We start from the raw sequence: 16,751 nt of genomic DNA, 5'->3' as shown, positions 1-16,751 counted from the left end.
GTCGTACGGTGGCCGGGGCTTGTATTTGTGTTCACTGAGAGCCAATGACTTGTGCATTACTACAACACAAATATAAACGGAATTCACTCCGCTTAGGAAATGAGAGGAAATTTGAAACCATGACAAAAATTCAAAATATCGATCAAACGCCAAATGTTTGGGAGATGGCATAGAAGCTAGTTCTTTCAGTTAGCAATACCGGCTGATGCGGTTGTTTCAGCGTTTTATCATTTGAGCTTTGAGCGATTTGAACGTAACTTACTTTACCTTTCCTATTTGAGTAGTTATTTTGTGTAAAATACTGATTAAATCCGCAAATGTAGCAGGCGCCGTTTTTGAATCATAGCTCGGCGAAGACCTTTTCGAGCGACGGGAAAACATACCTATTGATTGGAGCTAATTCTCTGTTAATTTTTTGCGAAATTTGAACGAGATCATTGAGACAATTGTTGACCAATCTAGGGTGTTGTTAATCTGCTTTTGTGGACTTGAGTGACCAATTGTTTTTTATGGAACGGAAAAGAACGTTGTTGCGTTTTCCTTTCATTGACCAACACTTAGGGATATAGGAAATCTCATATATCAAGCAACATTCTGTCGGAAAACTTGATATATATTTAGATGACTAATTTGTCAGTGACTTTATCACACACCCTGTGGCATCCACCAGGCGCCGTATCGCTTTAAATCACTGCCCACCCAATCCCTGTAGGCTTGAGGACTAGCTAAAGACACTAGCGTTGTTTTTTATGGAACGGAAAACTGAGGACGTTGTTGCGTTTTCCCTTCATTGACTAACACTTATAGGAATAGGAAATCTCATATATCAAGCAACATTCTTTCGCAAAACTTGATATTGAGAATCATTGTGAGTGTGCAAAACCTATTGTAAGCTCACTTTAATTAATGGGTAAACCACTAATAAGAGCAGGAAATCCAAACTTTGAAAACAACACACGCAATAAATAGGAGTGTTTGATATGCATAAAAAGGAATTTACTTTGAAAAGATCATGTCAAGTGGCTTTTTACTATACAAATTCAGTTACTGCAACGTTACAACAGCAAGATCAAACATCCTGTTTTCTACTCAGCAATCGCGGCACTAACTATACACATATTTGTGGTCTGCTATTTGCTAGTATTTTGCCGTAAAGTGAGTCGTTTATATAATTAGCGTTGTTGTAAAGGTATGTGTTTTTCAGTTTTCCTATCAAGAAAATCAAACAATCAAAGTGATGTTCAGCATTTGTGTAAAAGAAACGTTCAGTATTTGTGTAAAAAAACGAAGTGTTTTTATCTTAGTAGAAGCAGTTCCTGTAGCTAGTTATATTAGCAATGTACTTGTGGCTGCAAACGTACCGCCGCCTACCGACTATTTGACAACTTACACTTGGTGTGTTTTACTTGTTTTTGGTTAAACAGTCACACACAAGCTGTTGAATTAACTCATCACAAATAAAAGACCATAAAATCCGACACCTAACTTAAAACTGTAAAGCGTTACTTGGATTACTCGGTCATTTAATTAGCAGACACAAGTTTCTTAAGGTCTTCGACCCAGCAGCTGATGGGACGAATGGACTTGCACTTTGAGTAAACTTGGGCTCCCATCTTCTTCAAGATTGGCAGATCAAACGTTAAAAGCTCGTCCGCATCCCCTGGGTTATTCATACAAACAATCACCCAAACCTGCAGGCAACGATCAATATTAAGTCACTTAACAAGTCTTGGCGAATTCTCTCAGGCTAAAAGGAAAGCTTATAATTCTCTCAAAACTAAAAGGAAAGCTTATAATAACTATTATTTGGCCTTCAACTTAAACGACGCTTTAAGACTGAGAAACATGCCTGTTACTTTACGCCGGTTGCAAGAGACTGCAACTTTCTTTTTACCTGTCTCTCAGCCACCACTTTCCACAAGTCCACGATTGATCCCAATTTTTTTGCCTCCAGAGCAGATTTAGCTTCTTCGGTCCACGTCGAAAGAAGATCTAGCTGACTTATTCCTGGTTAAAAAAAAGAGATTACTGAATTGAATCTATGACTGATTTTTTTCTATTCACTACGTACTTTCAGATCGCGCGTGAGCTTTTTGTAGTAGGTTTTTGTTTAAAGACCAGAAAGAATGGAGAGATCAGGGCCGTGGCTAGCAACGGGAAAACCGATGCACTTGCCCCAGTTAATTTTTTTTTCGTTTCTGGTGTTTATAGTCATCAAGCATGGACATTTACTCTGTCATAATTTTTTCTGGCTACTGCCCTGGAGGAGTGAGTATTTGCAAGAGATGAGAAGATATTGGGATGAGACGTACTTTTTTGGAACATTGCGTTCGTTAAAAGGAATATCTTTTTGACCCTGCTTTACCGTTGAATTGGACGTACACATTTTACACCAAATTTATGATAACAAGAAGGATACATGGAAAGAAAGGGTGAAAAGGTTTGTGTGCCGCAGCCGTTTTGCAGCGTCACGCAAAGTTTCTTTTCGAGAAGTATACCTAGACCAGTGAATATAATTGAATCTTGGATAATTGTTGGTTACCATGGTTACCTAAGTACTCCACGCGGGACCGAATAAAGTAGTACAATCCATCATTTCTCACACTCTCAATAGGAGTGGTGTCCAGGCTTTGTCGGCTTCTTTCAGCACAAGTACCAGCAAAATCTTCATAAGGCCTGAAGGGGGTGACCTCAGTAGTGACTTGAACATGCGCAGTTTGCTGTTTCAACAGGGTCGCAAAACAAATGTCCAGATCCCCTGGTGAATCCACGCTGAGCACTGGGAAAGAGAATAAACTCGGAAACATGTAATAAAGATTGCAAAATTTGGCTATCTTAGCTAAGCTTTTAAACTGATTTTTCTCTTAATATTCTGAGCGCTCTTCATAGAGGAAATTAATTGTTCTTTACTTTCCAGTTCCTTGTTTTGTATCGACAGGCCCTGGGCTACCAATGAACCGTGCTGTAAGTTGCCTTACTTTAGCTAATGTGTTGTAATCTCTCTGTTATATGAAATGTATAGTGTTCTTACCTCCTATCAACTTGTTCTCCCCGCATATCTGCAAAGACGAGATTAACAAAAAAACTTTCAGAACTCAGTTAATTTTGTAGGCTGGCTCCAAAATTACTTTCAGACACCAAATACATTCGAAAAGAGAAATGTCATACGCTATAATCTAATGCTGTGTTTAGACTTCAACAGTTTACAGAGGTATCAGAGTTTACTTACCTAGGTAAACATTTTCCGTGTCTAAACGCCTACTGATACTTTGGTAAATGCCACAAAACACACAAGAAATTTAACCGAGGTAAAAGTTCTAATTACCCTGTGATCAGACATGGTTACAGTTGGTAACCAAGGTCAAGATGGCAGATATATCCGCTTGTGGCGGCGTAATATTTCACTTCCCGCGGTGAGCAGATTGTGCGTTTGTCAACAAAGCAAAGCGTTTCTTTTCCAGTTTTGATGGCAGATAACGTGGAAAGATTGGATCGATCTTCTTGCGGCGAACAATCCGTCACGTAAAAGAAAGCATTGTATTTTTCATTCTCAGTATTATTTACAACTTTCTCTAGACAAACTTCGATCCTTTGTTGTGTAATTATTGTCGATATATTTTGCCACCAGGGAGGATTCTGCATATACAACGTATCCACGTTTCTACGCGTATAACCATGCATACTCTGGGTATGATCAAGCAGCTGAATTTTCGCCGAAATATTATGGAATGAGGTCCTCGCCCATGAAAATGATGGCATCTCAATTTGCTCCTGTTCCGCTGCGGTGGGATCCTCGTCCAAGTTCGACTTAATAATGCAGCGCGCGCGAATGTTGAAAGATCAACTTGAGTCATTTGAGCCGGTATAAACACTGGACGAATGTACCAAGGTTAAGTAAGTTCCAAACGCTGCTCCATTCATGTGCCGAACCTAACTGATGAGTTAAGTACGGCAGAAGAGCGGCGTTTGAATCAGTTTGGTTCAGCAGGTTAAGTTTGGTGCGGCAAACAACATTAAATTCGGCAGGGTCTGTCGCACCATGCGACGTTGGAGCGGCAGCTGATTCATACGGATGTTACTAAAACTGGTAACGGGGAACGGGGAACGGGGAACGGGGAACGGGGAACGGGAGTCTGGGAACGAGTGTACAGCGGTAATCCGCCCGAGAATTCAACATGGCGGACAAAGGAAAAGAAAAGGGAACAATTTGGGCAAATGCGAGAAAGTGAGTTTCTACCGACTGTGCCCCCGATCATGTGCCAAATACGTTCTTGTTATAGCAGAGTCCGATTAGCAATGTGATAAACAAAGCACGAAATGGGGCCTGGGAGAAAAATTGAATCGGTATTATCACAAGTTACGTCCCCAATCGGTCAGGCCACAGTCATTCTTAAATAGAATTTCAAACCTTCATAGTCTACTCATATCTTCTCAGTTTGTGCGCGAGCTGTCATATCAATACGATTTCGAGGACAAGTGACATAACACATGACTGTCTTTGAACGCGGGTCGTCCGCTGTCGTCGCATTCGGCAGGGTGGCGGCCTTTCGGAGATCGGCAAGTCAGCTGGCAAATCAGGTGAGCAGCAGATAAATAACCTGTGGCCTGGCTGCTTTGTCAAAGACAAAATATATGAAGAAACGAGCAAGGAATATTCCACAATAATGCTAATTTTGGTGAAAGATGACGGCGGAAAAGCGACTGCGTGACACACGGTATGTTTTTAGATGACATGTTGTCACGTATCAGACGAAAAACAGTCTTTATTCTCTGTCTGCGTTTTGTACCCAGTCTGCAGTCTACATTTTGTACCTAGTCTGCATTTTGTACCCGGTCTGCAGTCTGCATTTTGTACTGACTTATTGGGAAAGCATGTGATAATACCGATTCGATTTTCTGCCCAGGCGCTATTTTATGCTTTGTTTAACCCAGTACCATATTGGACTCTGGGGCACAGCCGGTAGAAACCCACGTTTACAACCGTAACACTTCCTCATATTTCTGTTCCCTTTTCTTTTCCTTTGTCCGCCATGTTGAATTCTTTGGCGCCGTACACTCGTTCCCAGACTCCCGTTCCCGGTTCCCAGTTCCCAGTTCTCCGTTCCCCGTTATTATGTTATTTTTCATATAACCGGACTTGTGATTGGCTCAAAATTGAGTGGCGTGACCAGTCATGCATGAAGCTCAAAGTCGTCGCTAAAATAAAGACAACAAAAAACCAGTATGCCTTCGATTTACGACAAACGGGACTGTATAAGCGAGTTTCTTTAGCGCAAATTCATTTTTCGCTTTTTCTTCGTGATAATAGCCCAGCTTATTAGATTTCCCTTTAACAAGTCGATTTAACCGGGAAAAAACCCGTCTAAATACAAACGCTGAACCTTGAGTTTAAATTTGCCTCCCGAAATATTGCTATAACAGCATGGTAACAGCGAAATGTTAGTCACAGCTTTTCTATTTGGACAGAGTTCGTGAATTCAGAACGCACATTTTCTCGTAGAAAATTGCTACCACCGGCTTCCCGAATTAAGTTCGACGCAAGTACGCCGTCTGAACCAGCCGTCGCTCCAAAGTCGCTCTAAAGTCGAACTTAACCAAGTTTGGTTCGGCACATGAGTGGAGCGGCGTTTGGACCGGGTCTTAGACCTTAGTAACTGTTTACCTTGGTAAAAGCTCAAACGTAAACACAGCATAAGAATATTCACAAGAATAGTTTCAGCCTAAATCGATCAGCAGAAAAATAAGAATATTCAGCTTCGGCCAGAAAAACAATATTGTTATATAAACACACAAGAGTTTATTGGAACACAACGGATTTTATGCTGCCGTCTTCAGCAGTATTAACCAATTGTTTCTATTCAGCCACAATATCAAGAGATAACACGGTCGACTAGTTCTTTCCACGCTCCACCAGGAGTCAACTCATTAATTCTGCCCATGTTTTCGCTTAACACCAAATTTGCATGTTTTGGTCGACCATTTAAACATCTTAAAGACACTCACACGCTTTCAAGAACTTCGCTTATAATAAAATCCTAACTGAAGAAAGGTTGCAAATAAAAATGCTTACAGTTTTCTCTACCATCAATATCGTATATAAAATATATTAAACATGTTAAATATACCACCACAACTAACCCATCGCGGAATTATAGTGCACCGCATAAATTGGGCTTATCTGACCAGGACGTAACATGAAAGTCGATCATCGAAAACGTAGTCGATAAGTCGATAGTACTCGATCACAAGTCGATAATCACAAGATTTTCAACTAATTATCGATTTTATCAAAAAAAATGCAGACATTTTTTAATCGGCCACGAAATTATAGAAGTGTAAACAGCTCGCAATGAAGTTGAATAAAAAACTAAAAATCAAAATGGATCAAAGTCTATAAAAGTCGATGATCACAAGAAATCGTGTGATCGATTCTTATCGACATCCGATATTTGTCGATTGATTAGTATCGAATTCGATCGACAACGATCGATTTTCATCGGCTATCGAAATAATCGACAGGTTACGTCCTGATCTGACTAATATGTTGAAGCATCTGTACTACAAATAAACTGATGGTTTAGCCACCTTTGAAGACCCGCAACTCTTTCGAGTATCGGCCGCTACTGTCAGTCGACAGATCGGTCATCAGCCATAGACGTGAGAACAGTGGTAAGTCTTACCTTCCAGAACTGTTTGATTTCCACTCCAGTAGTCGTCACAGGATATGCAATAAACGCCTCGACAATATCCAACCATCTTTTGAACAGATGGTTCGGGTTAATTTCGCGAAATTCAATGGTAGTCTCGAAGAAATAGAGTAACCCCATTGCTGTGAATAGTCAGGCCTGAAGGTTCAAATTATCTGTTTCATTTTAGGGAGGGACCAATATATTTTATCGGCGAGGGCCGTGACAGCCGCTGGGAGGACCGGGGGTTAGACAATTGCCCTCCCTCATCCCCACCCTCCCCCCAAAAAAATCACGCACAAGAAAAACCGCGAGAAATACTTTGCAAAGCGAGCCACCCAGACGAACGATGTGAAATTAAACAACAAACCGTCGGGCAAAATTCTTGCTCCGGAACATTTGGACAAGCCACCCAAATCAGTCAATCAACACTTTTTATACACGTTGCGCCTTAAGAGCTAAAGTAAGCTCCATCAAAATCTGAACGTGTGTGCAACAAATCTATATAAAAAAGATAAATAAATACCTAAATACATTGAAATAAATGAAGAAGCGTTCTCAAGTCTCTCTTGACTTGAGAATGCTTCTTCATTTATTTTACTTTATCCAAGTCATCATTTCACTTACCTAAATAAATTGTTACTAAAACAGTACAGTTAAGTATATTTATTATTTAATATAAAATAGACCTAATCATAACAAAAAATACTTAAAGGAAAAAAGTTATACTTCCCAACTCAAATACGTTTTCCGATTGGAGGAGAACGTGTCATGTGTCATGAGTCAAAACTCACTAACTCCTTGGGGCGAACAAAACTCACTAACTCCCCAGGGAAACAACAATTTGAACTTTCGATCCGCACGTTATGAGATCGTGCTCCTTGAAACCGCCCCAAATTTGTGTGCCAGCCAGCATCAAACAAACACCTTTTCGCAGTTTGCTCTATTTTTGAGGGCTTCGGGGAAACAAAACTCACTGTTTTCCTTGGAAGCAGTCATTAACTGCTTATTGTTTTTGCAATCGCTCCCTGGCCCTCGTGGTACGTCTTGACTAATTTTTAGTCAGTCGTATGTAAATAACGTGTTCGGATCAGGCAATAACTAAATTCCTTTCAGGTGCGTACTTTTCTCCCAAGCTGCTCATTTTCACAGTAATTCAAAGCATTTCTTTTGTTCAAAGCATATTTCTCGTGGCTGGAATATATGTTAATGTCGGTCTAAAAAGAAGTGTAAAATGACACACCCATTTTAGCGTCGGTCGCCATTGCATTGCAAGGAAGGCAAGGATGAAGACATCTTCGTTGATGTGCTCTCTTTAGTTAAGTCCATATTTTTTTAATCTATGTGTCCTTATTCAACAAGCTGTTTTCGTTTGGTTTCCGTCATCCGGCTCTCAATTTGATCTTTCAATGGTGTAATATAACTTTCTTCAGTGCTGTGAAAGCTTCGAGGTCCGTTTAGTCTTGGGTGACACCAAAGCTGGAAATAGGCGAAGTTGAAAACAGAATAGCAAACATTTTTTTCATGAGTAACTGAATGACACGCACTCCATAGAAAGAGAGAGGATGAGGAGACGCATTTCTTTCGAAATGGCAACCTTGACCATAACCATACCAGCGCCTGTATCATCGTAGTTAGTACTGCTTTGCTGCTGTGGGGACACTGTTAATGAAGAAACAAATATTGTAAATAGTGTTGAAGAAATCCACAAACAAATTGTACACTGAAGATGTTTATTCTGTTACTCGTCCTTCCGTCGGTTCGGTACAGCTGAAAGTTACAAATGTAAAGCTTGCGACTCGAACAAATATTGAATTACAAAAAAAACAATACAAATGAGCGACCACTTACATATTTTTGGGCATCTTCAGGCCTAATCAAAATGTCAACATCGAGAAAGTAAAAGGCGAAGTTAAAAGCAAACTTTCCGCGTACACACAAACAACGTACATCAAAACTGCTAAGAGCACATGGTCGCAGAAATCACGTGACCCGCCCAAGGGGGGTACAGAGGGGCACGGTAAGGCAAACTGTCTCTAACATCCCGGTCCCTTAAACGCGAAAAGGTAAGCACCGAGCATTTACCGAGAATTCTACAGTTCAGTGTTTTAACGATCGACAGTCCAGTTTTCTAGTAAGTACTCCTGCTTAAGACAAGTCCGGTATATAGAGTATCGCATAACGCATACAGTTTCACATCTCGCCACCTGTAGACTCCAAAAGGCACAACTTAGTTACAGGCCTGGTCAGGATCGACCAGCTGGTCTTCACTCGGGCCGCTCTGACTAATCCATCCTTTCCGGGGAGGGTCTGAATTATTCGTCCCAGAGGCCAATTCTTCCGGGGGGTGTTCTCATCCCTGATCAAGACCACATCTCCATCCTGCAAATTTCTCTTTGGCCGCAACCACTTGTGCCGCAACTGCAAAGTGGGTAAATACTCACGAACCCAGCGCTTCCAAAACTGGTCAGAGAGGAACTGAACATGTCTCCAACGCCTTCCATAGATATCACTCTGGTCAAACCGGCCGGGGAGCAGATGAGGTCCTCCACGAAGAAGTAGCAAATGATTTGGTGTCAGGGGAGTTTCATCATTCGGGTCATCAGATAGAACTGTCAACGGTCTTCCATTCACGATAGACTCCACCTCGCAGAATAGGGTGGACAAGCGTTCATCATCTACGATCTGTTCCCTGAGGATGAAATTCAGCACTTTTCTGACCGTTCTGATCTGTCTCTCCCATATCCCACCCATATGGGAAGCTGCCGGGGGATTAAACTCCCACTTGATCTCCTTCTGCAGAAAATGAGCTTTCGCCTTGTATCTTCTTTCCAGCTCCGCATTGCCTCACGCAATTCCTTTTCCCCTCCAACGAAATTAGTGCCGTTGTCCGACCTAACCTTCTCTGGTACGCCTCTCCTGGCGCAAAATCTCACTAAAGCATTGATGAATGAATCAGCTTCAAGACTGTCAAACTTTTCTATGTGTATAGCTCGCATAGTAAGGCAGGTGAATAAGCAGCCGTAACGTTTCAGTTGACTCCGGCCCCTCTTCACCACAAAAGGGCCAAAACAGTCCACACCAACATAGGAAAATGGGGGGGTTGTCTGGCGTTACTCTTTCGACAGGTAGATCTGCCATCTGCTGAACTCCTGGCTTTCCTTTGAGCCTCTTACACAGTACGCACTCCCTTAAGACCCGCTTCACCAGTGGTCTAGCCCCTACGATCCAAAACTTCTGCCTGATGAGGGAGAGTACGTACTCCTTACCAGAATGCCCGCTCTGAAACTCATGAGCTCGTCCCGCAACAAGCCTTGATACGTGATGATTCTTTGGCAAAATAATGGGATGCTGAGCTTTCTCGGGCAGGGGTGCATTTTTCAGACGGCCTCCCACTCGGAGTATCCCTTCTTCGTCCAGAAACGGTTCCAGAATATAGATCGGGCTCTTCTTCACAACAGGCTTTCTTGATTTAAGAACCCCCACTTCTCCTTTGAAGTGCTTGTGCTGAACAGACTTAACGATAGCTGTTTCTGCAGCTTGCAGCTCTAGTGGGTCCAGAGGATCAGCGATTACTGAAGATGGCCTTTCCTTACTTCTCGTCTTCGCTCTCAGCCAATCCCTGCAGCGAAGTAACCAAGCCACACTCCTTTTCAGACGATGCCAGTAAGAGTAACTCTCTATAAAACGGATCATGGGGTCTTCTGATTCTTGTTCTTTATCCACTCTGGGCATGCCGTGTCTCCCCCTATCCCCAGCATCATAGCGCACATTTGAAACGCAACACTTGACTTGATTCTTTACTTCCTCATCTTCACAAGCAATTTCTGGCACAGCTGGATTGGTGGGCCAGGCAGTCTCATCTTGCCAAAGGAATTCTGGACCTCGCTTCCAACGATCACTAGAAATCATATCAAACCCGTTCAAACCTCTGGAGGCATCATCAGCGGGGTTTTCCTTTGTGCCAACCTTCCTCCACTGTCTCGGCAGTGAACCATCATGAATGACAGACAACCGGTTCGCCACAAAAGTTTGGAACCTCTTACAGCAACTGTAGATATATTGAAGAACAATCATACTGTCAGTCCAGAATATGGAGTCTTGAATCTCCAAAGAGAGTTCACGGGATAGCATTCGATCCATTCTCACGGCAATCACGGCAGCAGACAGTTCAAGCCTTGGTATGGTCATCTGCCTAATCGGGGCCAATCTGGACTTCCCCAACAACAGGGAGCAGTGAATTCTTCCCTCTGCGTTCACTGCGCGGAGATACGAAACAGAACCGTAGGCTGACATAGAAGCATCGCAGAAATGATGTAATTCACATTTCAACGGCTTTCCGAAACTGGCAGGCACCAAACAACGCTCAACCTTGAACTGATTCAATAGTGGGAGCTCCTCCAACCACTTATTCCACCGCACCTGATTCTCTGGACTCAGTGGATCGTCCCATTCCTTGCCGGACTTACACTCGTCTTGGAAGATCACCTTAGCACGAAGAACAAATGGGCACACCAGCCCCAAAGGGTCGTAAACAAAACTAACTATACTCAGAAGCCCTCTCCGGGTGAACTCTCTCTGCTTACTCTTGATCTGAATGCCAAATTGATCAGTGTCAGTGTTCCAGTGAATCCCTAAGGCCCTCTCAACAGGCAGAGAACTTCAGTCAAGGTCGAGGCTCTTGACTCCCTTCGCTCTCTCTTCTACAGGAATAGCCTCCAGTACTCTTCGGTCATTACTGATCCACTTTGTCAGTCGAAAGCCGACAAGCGCAAGCAACTTGCATAAGCTAAGTACGATGTTGATGGCCTCCTCAGTGGTTCCAACAGACTTCAGGCAATCATCAGCGTAAAAATTCTTCAGCACAGTTTGAGTTGTCTCTTCAGGGAAATCCTTTCTGTGATCATCTGCCACGCGCCTCAGGGCAAAACTAGCGCAACTCGCACTCCACACTCCTCCAAACAGATGCACACACGTCCTGTAGACTTCTACCTCACCACCAATCTCACCATTCTTCCACCACAGAAAACGCAAGGCATCACGGTGCTTGGGAGACACCCGAACCTGATGAAACATTCCTTCGATGTCTCCCATTACAGCCACTTGTTCTTCCCTGAAACGTAGTAAGACCCCTACGAGATTGTTTGTAAAGTCAGGGCCTTGCAAAACTTCTTTGTTCAGCGATGTGCCACCAAAGGTCACTGCACAGTCAAATACAATTCGCAACTTCTCGGGTTTGTTTTCATTGACAACATTGTGGTGGGGAAGGTACCAAGTCTGTCCAGGCGTCGCACCTATTTCCTCGTCAAGCACTTTCTCTGCATAACCCTTGTCAAGAAGTTCTTGAATTCCGCCCTTGTACTTGGCGTGTAACTCGGGGTCTTTCCGGAACCGACGTGCCAACGACTGAAGCCTCTTTTCAGCAACACTTCGATTATCAGGCAAATTAGGGAGCTTGGACTTAAAGGGGATATCCATCTGATAATGTCCCTCAACTACCTCCACCGACTGTTCCCATATATCAACAGCTCTCTTGTCTTCGACTGAAAACTGTGGCAAACTGTTTGCCAACGCTTCACTTGTTTCGATCTTCCAAAACTGCTCCACCTGCGCATCCAGACTCTCATTGGCACGAGCAAGATTGGAAAGGGCGGACTCTTCAATCAGGCGTTCAGATTCCAAGGGACCATTAAGGGACCACCCCAAGCGAGTCCTGGTGGCATAAGGTTGTCCTTCTTCCCCCTTTCGCAGCTCTAGGGGCCAAAGAGCTTCAGGAACGTCTTGGCCTTTCAAAATAGAAACGCCCGATTTGTCAACTCGAGGGAGGCGAAGATCTCTGAGATGAGGCCACTTAATGGCGTCGCTAGCTGAGGCTATACAACTCTCTAAGGTAGGTAGATTGGGCAGGGCGTACACCTTTGGCAGCTGGATAACACTGGTTTTCCCCATCCCACTCTTAGCCGCTGCTACTTCTAGAGCCACCACTTCCACATTGGCGTTTTCTCTACTGTTGACAGTAGTTAGGGAAAGATTCGCCTGTTGGCCTTTCACCCCAAGTTTCTCAATCAAGGCCTCGGAGCAAAAGGTCTTGGTACTCCCTGAATCGAGCAAGGCATGTGTGTAATAATAAACCGTTTGACCCTTGGCTCTCACCTTCACGGGAACAATGGGTAGCGCTAACTTGATCTCCCCTTGTTTTGGTGAGCTGCATGCATGGGTGTGGCTTTCAACTTGTTGACTACTAGTTCCAGGATTAGGCTTTGCCTGCTGTTCGCCAGGGTCCTCCTTTCCAGATCTTCCAAAGGATTGGTGCAACAGTTTAGAGTGTTTCATAGTACATCCTTCTACACCACATATAACGCCCGCTCTGCACTGCTTCACAATGTGTCTACCATCAAAACAACAGAAGCAGAGTTTCTTACCGCAAACAAAACTTAGTCTTTCCCCAGGCGACATAGCTTTAAACCGGGAACAAACACTCAAGACATGATCCCCCTTACACAGCCGACAAACATGCCTTGTAGTCTTAGCGTTCTTATTCTTGGGATCATTGATGTTTCCCTGACTTTCCGGGCTTTGCTGGTCCTCATGGCCTTGCACTCCAAAACTAGATCCTATGGTTCTTCCTGGCCTTCGCGGGCTTCTTCCACTGGAATCCTTAGACTTGCTTTCTGAGACTCCGAACACAGGATCAGTGGCCTCCCGAGCAGCTTCCGAGACAAAATGTGTCAACTTGACAATTGAGGGGTATCTGCCTGTTGCTTCCAAGGTCTTAACAACTAATTTCCTCCATCGACTCTGAAGCGACTGTGGCAGTCTTTCAACAATCTTGACCATACTCCTGCGAGTGTCAATTTCTTCAAGTTTGCTGATGGCTTCTAAAGTCTCCTTACAACTTCTAAGATCATCCGCCAGTTCCTGAAGGCAGTGCCCTTCACCATGTCTTACAATAGGTCCCTCGGTGACTTTCTTAACCCACATTTCAGAGATTTTGTAGTCATCTCCAAACCTCTCTTTCAGCAGCGCTCTTGCTTTCGCATATCCCGCTGAAGGACTCATGACGGCACAGCACTTGATGACTTTGAGGGCTTCTCCTTTACAATACTGAAAAAGCCTGTTCAACTTTGCGCTATCATCTATAGCAGTACTTCCAATGCTATTATCAAAACTACGCATGAACATCCAGAACTCTAATGGGTCCCCATTGAAAGTCATAAGCTCAGCCTTCGGCAACTGCATAATGTTAATCATCTGAAGGAGGCGTGGCTCATCACAGACTGTGGAATTTGGACCGACATGGTGTTCTTTGCCTTGTGCAGGGGAGTCCTGACCATTCCCTTCACCATTAGCACATTTAACTTGCTCACCAGTCATCTTCTTCTTTACTTCAACACTGGCTCCTTGAGTCTGTGCATCAGACACTGCGTTCTTCAACTTGCCTGACATACACGTTGGCCAATCTGCTGCGTTTGGATTTAAAGGCGACTTCTCAACTGATTTTCTTATAGCACTGATGCGATCACTCAACCCATCTCTCTCCTCAAACATCTGATAAACTCTCTCCTCAGCTTCAACCTCTGAAATCTTAGCTCTTAAGTTCAACTGCTCTTGGTCATATTGCAATTGTAACTGTTTTTGTTTGAGCTCCAAACCATCTTTCAAGACCTGTGCACGCGCCATCAACGCCGCCTTTCTAGCCGCGGCCTTCAACCGCGCACTGGACGCGGTTGTTGAAGAGGACTTCTTTGTACTCCTAGTTGTCTGACTGATACTATCGTCTGGGTTAAGTTCGTCTTCTAACCGACCATTTGAGAGATTTAACGCACATGACACACTCACGCGGTGGTCTGCTAATTTCAACACTTCACTACAATTGTTTTCAGCTTCGACATAATGCAATTGGGCGCTGGGAACCTCTTCTGGCATACCAGCCTTTTCCAGCCACTGAATTAATTTAACATTAAAGTCAAATAAATCCTTAAGAGCTGTTCTCACCTGTTCCAACCTTTTCTGGACGCGATCAGCACTCGCTCCACTGTCCAACAAAGATTTTAACTCATCCCGCTTCCTTGTCAGATTTGACGCGTAGCCGCCACGTTGTTTTCTCAAGACCGCCATTTTCTCCAAATTGACAGCATATAAATCCAAAGTTACATTGCTCCTTCGAGGCCGAGCACTGACACAAAGATTCTCCTCAGACAGGCTCCTTCGTTGGCCAATTCTACGGTACATTTCGCTAGCAGAACTCAAACCAAGCACGACAAACAGCCAGACCACAAACGTCGATGACAGACTCGGTTTTCAAAATCCAAACATGCAAAATGTAATCCGATGCAGCACACAAGAATACGAACTTCAACCAGCGACCTTTTGCGTGACCACAATCGAGAACTTCAATCCAGAGTTTCCACCAAATATCTGTACGTTCGATGTTGAAGAAATCCACAAACAAATTGTACACTGAAGATATTTATTCTGTTACTCGTCCTTCCGTCGGTTCGGTACAGCTGAAAGTTACAAATGTAAAGCTTGCGACTCGAACAAATATTGAATTACAAAAAAAACAATACAACTGAGCGACCATTTACATATTTTTGGGCATCTTCAGGCCTAATCAAGATGTCAACATCCAGAAAGTAAAAGGCGAAGGTAAAAGCAAACTTTCCGCGTACACACAAACAACGTACATCAAAACTGCTAAGAGCACATGGTCGCAGAAATCACGTGACCCGCCCAAGCGGGGTACAGAGGGGCACGGTAAGGCAAACTGTTTCTAACAAATAGAATTAGAAACTTGTTTGTAAATCCTGACTGGTTGGAGGCAGACCAGTTAGCTACTTGAATACTGATGACAATCCATCCAGCGTCAGGGAGGACAATTTAAACCTGGGACCTCCGGACTACAAATCCAGCGCCCTAACCACTAGACCACGCCGCCTCATCATCCCCTTGTCCCCTCCCTCCTCCTGCGCTTCTACTGGAAAACAAAAAAATAAAAACAAAAAAACAAAAAACAAAACAACCCTAAGGCCCCGTCCACACTAGGCCGGAGAAATTGAAAAGGCAGCTTTATTTCTACGGTTAGGCCTACTGTCCACACTAATCCGTCTTGAAAACGCAGCTTTATTGATAGCTACGGGTAAGGCTACCTTCGACACTAAAAAACGGATCGAAAACGCTTTTTAAACGGGAGGAGTCTGAAAACATTGGCTTTGCGTTTTAGTATGGACAGCAAACATTTTCAGTAAAAACGGAGCTTTTCGAAAACGATAATGGCACGATAATCATGTGATTTTGCTGCCCGAGATTTCCTCTAAAACAAATCCAAAATGACCGGTGATTGTTGCGTTTTCGCCTTCTCCGGCATAGAGTTGACGGAAAACATTTGATGTGTTTTCAGAGTGGAAACAGCGTTTTCAAATTTCTCCGTCGTACGGTGGTCGGGGCTTGTATTTGTGTTCACTGAGAGCCAATGACTTGTGCATTACTACAACACAAATATAAACGGAATTCACTCCGCTTAGGAAATGAGAGGAAATTTGAAACCATGACAAAATTCAAAATATCGATCAAACGCCAAATGTTTGGGAGATGGCATAGAAGCTAGTTCTTTCAGTTAGCAATACCGGCTGATGCGGTTGTTTCAGCGTTTTATCATTTGAGCTTTGAGCGATTTGAACGTAACTTACTTTACCTTTCCTATTTGAGTGGTTATTTTGTCTAAAATACTGATTAAATCCGCAAATGTAGCAGGCGCCGTTTTTGAATCATAGCTCGGCGAAGACCTTTTCGAGCGACGGGAAAACATATCTATTGGTTGGAGCTAATTCTCTGTAAATGTTTTGAGAAATTTAAACGAGATCATTGAGACAATTGTTAACCAATCTAGGGTGTTGTTAATCTGCTTTTGTGGACTTGAATGACCAATTGTTTTTTATGGAACGGAAAAGGACGTTGTTGCGTTTTCTCTTCATTGACCAACACTTAGGGATATAGGAAATCTCATATCAGGCAACATTCTGTCGCAAAACTTGATATATATTTAGATGACTAATTTGTCAGTGA

General features: G+C 43.3%; 2 protein-coding genes and 1 long non-coding RNA gene across 5 annotated transcripts in view; 1 reads left to right on the top strand and 2 right to left on the bottom strand.

The window, feature by feature from the left end:
* Nucleotides 1-16,751, top strand: part of LOC149109999 (uncharacterized) — a 30,248-nt gene that overhangs the window by 2,789 nt on the left and 10,708 nt on the right. The window contains exons 3-4 of one of the 3 annotated variants that reach the window (XR_016207922.1): nt 2,918-2,964; nt 3,629-4,682. The exons of 1 other annotated variant lie outside the window; for it this stretch is intronic. This is a non-coding gene — a long non-coding RNA (uncharacterized LOC149109999). Of the gene's footprint in view, nt 1-2,917; nt 2,965-3,628; nt 4,683-16,751 lie in introns of those variants that run through there. One more of the 3 variants, XR_016207923.1, reaches the window with a different exon arrangement.
* LOC110044153 (uncharacterized) lies at nt 975-6,887 on the bottom strand. The gene is made up of 5 exons (XM_089291860.1): nt 6,681-6,887; nt 3,032-3,059; nt 2,552-2,779; nt 1,895-2,007; nt 975-1,691 (listed from the first exon to the last, which is right to left on the bottom strand). Exons 1-5 carry the CDS (start codon nt 6,825-6,827, stop codon nt 1,524-1,526), a joined length of 684 nt encoding a protein of 227 aa, XP_089147986.1. The 5' UTR covers nt 6,828-6,887; the 3' UTR covers nt 975-1,523.
* On the bottom strand, nt 11,334-15,794 carry LOC149110000 (uncharacterized). The gene has a single exon (XM_089291859.1). The coding sequence runs from the start codon at nt 14,916-14,918 to the stop codon at nt 11,349-11,351; it is 3,570 nt and encodes a 1,189-aa protein (XP_089147985.1). The 5' UTR covers nt 14,919-15,794; the 3' UTR covers nt 11,334-11,348.

Source organism: Orbicella faveolata, unplaced genomic scaffold (assembly GCF_042242905.1).
Source record: "Orbicella faveolata isolate gen_17 unplaced genomic scaffold, um_ofav_v1 contig_24, whole genome shotgun sequence".
Lineage (NCBI taxonomy): Eukaryota > Metazoa > Cnidaria > Anthozoa > Scleractinia > Merulinidae > Orbicella > Orbicella faveolata.
This window is presented reverse-complemented; position numbering and strand designations above follow the sequence as displayed.